At 33.1% G+C, this 5,000-nt stretch overlaps 1 protein-coding gene across 1 annotated transcript in view; it reads right to left on the bottom strand.

Annotated features, from left to right (window-relative positions):
* The window catches only part of LOC106867298 (nuclear receptor subfamily 2 group E member 1), a 24,696-nt gene extending 22,488 nt beyond the window's left edge, over positions 1-2,208 (bottom strand). The window contains exon 1 of the mRNA XM_089339210.1: positions 1,984-2,208. Coding sequence (XP_089195336.1) covers positions 1,984-2,011 — 28 coding nt within the window. The 5' untranslated portion in view covers positions 2,012-2,208. The remainder of the gene's footprint in view (positions 1-1,983) is intronic.
* Between the last annotated feature and the right edge of the window lie 2,792 nt (positions 2,209-5,000).

Genomic DNA, 5,000 nt, shown 5'->3' with positions numbered 1-5,000 from the left:
AGCTGCGTAGACTCGAGAAATGTGAAATAAAGTGTCTTGATCAAGGACACAACCCGCCGACAAGAATTGAACTCATTCGTAAGCCGAATACCGTAACTATTAAGCTATGTGCCCTCACTCATATATAGGTATATATATATATATATATATATATATATATATATATATATATATATATATATATATATATACACACACACACACACACACATGCATATATAAATATATTTATCTATATATATATATATACACACACACATACATATATAAATATATTTATCTATATATATATATATATATATATATATATATATATATATATATATATATATATATATGTGTGTGTGTGTGTGTGTGTGTGTGTGTATATATATATATATATATATATATACATACATGTATTCATATATGTGTGTGTGTGTGTTCATATATATATACACATACATATACAAATATATACATACACACATGCACACAATCACATCCCCCTCTTCTCTCTTTCTCTTTCTCTGTCTGTCTGTCTCTCTCTGTATATATATATATATATATATATACATACACACATATATATATATATATATATATATATACACATGTATAATGTATATCATAATTGATGGCATAAAAGATGCATGGATGTATCAAATGCACCCAAATCTCTGCAGCGTATATTCAGGAAAAATGTCTTTAATGGATTAAAGCATCTAATATAAGACCCAAGTTCTCTTATAGGGCCCAGGAGGATTTGTTTTTAGACATTTTGGGGGTAAAGAAAGGCCTGTAGGCCAACAAATGCGGATTTGGATTTGCAAGACGCAACGAAAATTTTAGAAAAATAAAGAAGGAGATGAGTGGAAATTTAACCGGTGAGTGTTTTAAATTATAAGGCACCAAAAGAGAATGGCTCTCCCCGGACACAACGGAATATATATTTATATATATATGTGTGTGTGTGTGTATAAATACGTATATATATATCTATATCTATGTGTGTGTGTGTGTGTGTAGTAAATGATGTATTCTAGATATAACCCTCAAGACTTTATTATCCAATGACCACATTACCCATTTTTAGCAAGACTCAAGTCTGTAATCTGAGGTAAATTTGGTTACCATTTCTAACAGAATTTGTTCTTTTTCCTCCTAATTAGCGAGGTGATAGAAAGCGTCTTCTACTACGACCCTATCTCGACGAATGCCTTGGGAATGAATTTGGAGACGGAAACTGTGTGGAATCCCGTCGTATATATATGTATGTATGTGTGTGTGTCGTAAAAAAAGTTCGTTTTCTTCGTCTTTATGTTTTCGTTTCTCATTGTGTTTAACGTATTTTGTGATGTCCTGTACCATGTGTGCATGTGTGTATGTATATATTTGAATATGTATGTGTATAGATATATATGAACACACACACACACACATATATGAATACATGTATGTATATATATATACACATATATATATGTACATATATATAATTAATAAAAACATATATATATATATATATATATATATATATACACATATATATAATTAATAAAAACATATATATATATATATATATATACATATGCACACACATTCACACACATACATATATACATACATGTGTGTATGTATGATACACACAGCGACACGCACACACACACACATGTATGTATTTATGATTGTATGTGTCGATGCTAGTATCTATGTGTGTTCCCCCACCACCACTTGACAACCGATGTTAGTTTATTTACGTCCCCGTAACTTAGTGATTCGTCGGCAAAAAACACCGATAGGATACGTAACCTGACTTTTTTAAATAAAAAAAAAGTAGAAGTCGATATGTTCGACTTAAACTTTTCAAAGCGGTGCCCCAGTATGGCCGAAGTGCAACGACCGAAACGAGTGACAGAGAAAGACAAATAAAGGTAAGACTTGTTGCTCAAATGCATAAAAAAGACGAATTCAAAATGGTGGAAATTGTGAAAACTAACTTACGTTCGGCAGTTACGATGTCGGTAGCCATGTTTTTCCTTTTACATCAAAAAGCAGCAACGACTGAAGACTCTAAACGATCAAAACACCTTTTAATGGTCTTTTTATCTCCTGTAAGTCTTTTGACTGCATCTGCTGCAAGTCAGTGACTGTGTGCGGCGGCCACAGCGAGGGGGGGGTGACAGAGGCCGCTGTGGTGCTGGGGCTGACGGTGGCGGTGTTAGTATTGTCAGTGGTGGTGGTGGTGGTGGTGGTGGTGGTGATAGTGTTGGAGTTATTAGCAATATTGGTGATGTTGTTTGCGGTAGTGGTAGTAGTGACGGTGGTGGTTATAGTAGTGAAAGTTATGGTCGCGGTGGAGGGATGCCAGTGTTGCTACCACTTTTGTTGTTGTTGTTACTGTTGTTTTTGTTTTTTGTAGACAAACAGATGTTTTCTTGGTTATTGTTCTTGTTGTTATTGCTTATATCCGTTGTTTTCTTTTTAGTTTGCTGTTTCTTTATATTAATTGTAAGACAGTGGTGTAGTGACGTTCATGCATCTCCGACTGTTGTTGTTGTTGTTGCGCGTGCCGATGTTGCCCCGTTCTCGACGATTGGTGCATTTACTTTGTTGTTTAACTTCCGGTAATCCCAATGAAAGCCGTTCCAGTCGTGATCATCCCATCCGTAATAAATCTTATGAGATCACGTCATGTTTTCTTCCAGTTTTCTTCATTTTTTTTAAGACAGCAGGATGTGATTTTAGGGAGATTTGACTGCTGTTTCTAACACATCGACCGACTGCCTAGAAACTCTTATTGGTTCAACGTAGTGATGTGGTGATGTTTATGCCTCTCTTACTTTTAATGGTTTTGCTGTTGTTGTTGTTGTCTATGCGACTCTGAGCAGGCTTGTTATTGTTGTTGTTATCGTTGTTGTTGTTGTTGTTCTTTTTAAATGATTAGATTGTTATTATTGTGTCAGTTATTATTATTATTATTATTATTATTATTATTATTATTATTATTATTATTATTATTACTATAAGAGTCGTTTCATGGTTATAATTGTTCGCGTTATTACGTTGATATTCCTGTCGGACTCATTACATGGTTATTACAATGTTGTTATTATATTGTCATTATATTGTTGCTATCATTTATGTTCTTACATATTGTTGATGTCATAACATCGTTATTATTGTTTGGTCAGTTACATAATCATCACCTTTTCAGTTATTACCGTAACATTTATTACCTTCTTATTATATTGGTCATTACATATTTTGTTATTTAAAAGTGTTGTTTATTGTACTGTCATTAGTTACTGTGTTCTTATATAATTATTAATCTTTATGTCATTAAATTGTCATTATTGTTTAGTTGTATTAATATTACTATTTCAGTTATTACTTGTATAGTTATTACAAGTAATAATGTTAGTTTTGGGTTAGATAATCATTACGTTTACGTTTATTTCGTTGTTATTGCTGTTTTATTATGACGTTTTTATTACTGTTTTGCTTGTTATTACCTGCTGCATCATTACATTATTGCTATTATTGTTTGTTATAATTATTATTGCCATTTTTATTACGTTTTTTTTTCTAATTTGAGGTTATTAAATTGTTGACATTGTTTGCATTATTGCAGTGTCATGTCTGTTTTAAGATGTTACCTTCTTATTACTGTTAGAGTTATTACATAGTTATTACAATTTGTGCTACTATACTGTTATTTATATGTTGGTCATTATAAGTGTTATTACAGTTAGTTTTATTACATTGTTATTACTGAGGTTGTTATTAATATTTTATCTCAGTTGGTATTCTTATTAGTGTTAGATTTTACAATGTTATTACAGTTAATGTTATTATATTGTTATTGCTGTGTGTGTGGTCATTACCATATTATAACAGTTAATGTTATTCTCTTAGTATTTCTGTGTTGATCATTACAATATTTTTTTGCAGGTAATTGTATTGTCATTACTGTGTTAGTTATTACAATGTTATTACAGTTAATGTTGTTATATTGTTATTACTACTGTGTCGGTCATCGATTTATTTGTGTTACGAAGTTAATGTTGTTCTTGTTGTTGGTAACTGATGAAGGACGAAATACTGTTGTTATTATTGTTTAGGCCCAGGTCAGCTTTGATCCATTTGTCTTATGATGGAAAGCATTCCATCCGTGACCAAGGCACATGATTTTGTTCTTGTCAGACAAACTATGTATCCATGTGTATTTTATCCAATGCTTTCCCCTTTCCTTTTGTTTGTTTTTTGGGGGTTTTTTTATAGTAAGACAGAAAGTGAAGAAGATATTTTGCTACTATTTCTAGCTTGTCGAGTGACCACATGCAATATTCCGGGCCGGTTGCTGTTGGTGTTGTTGTTGTTGTTCTTGTTGATGATGATGATGATGATGATGATGATATTGCTACTACTGCAGTTACTGTTGTTTTTGTTGTTCTTGTAAGTGTTGTTGTTGCTAAGGCTGCTGTCGTCGCCTTAATACTTGGTGTCTTCAGATAAAAGAAAGAGTTTTTGCAATTTAAATATAAATGAAAAAAAAAAGTTTTATGGAAAATAAAAATGACGAAATGGATCGTCTAAAATGCTGTTCACCCGCCATCCCCACCACCAACACCACTATCACTACTGCCACCACCACCACCAATACCACCATCACCATCACCAAGCCAGAATTTTATGGGCACGCCCATCCCTGCCGTCATAGGTAGTTGTAACGGACGGGTGGGGCAACGGAGAAGGTCAGTACGAAATGAAAGAGGCGGCGGGAGGATGGATGAATCCAAATGTGTATGTGTATGTAGAGATAGATATGTGTATGTATGTGTGTGTGTATGTGTGTATGTATGTATGTGTATGTATGTGTGTATACACACATAAATGTAGATATAGATACATAGATATGCACATATATATATGTATGTATATATGTGTGTGTGTGTGTGTGTGTGTGTGTGTGTGTGTGTGTGTGCGTGTGTGAAGGCGCATGGTTCAGTGGTTAGAAA

The sequence above is a fragment of the Octopus bimaculoides genome, chromosome 21 (genome assembly GCF_046866305.1).
Source record: "Octopus bimaculoides isolate indiv1 chromosome 21, ASM4686630v1, whole genome shotgun sequence".
Lineage (NCBI taxonomy): Eukaryota > Metazoa > Mollusca > Cephalopoda > Octopoda > Octopodidae > Octopus > Octopus bimaculoides.
Note: the sequence above shows the minus strand (reverse complement) of the source record. Positions and strands in the feature narration are given on the sequence as shown.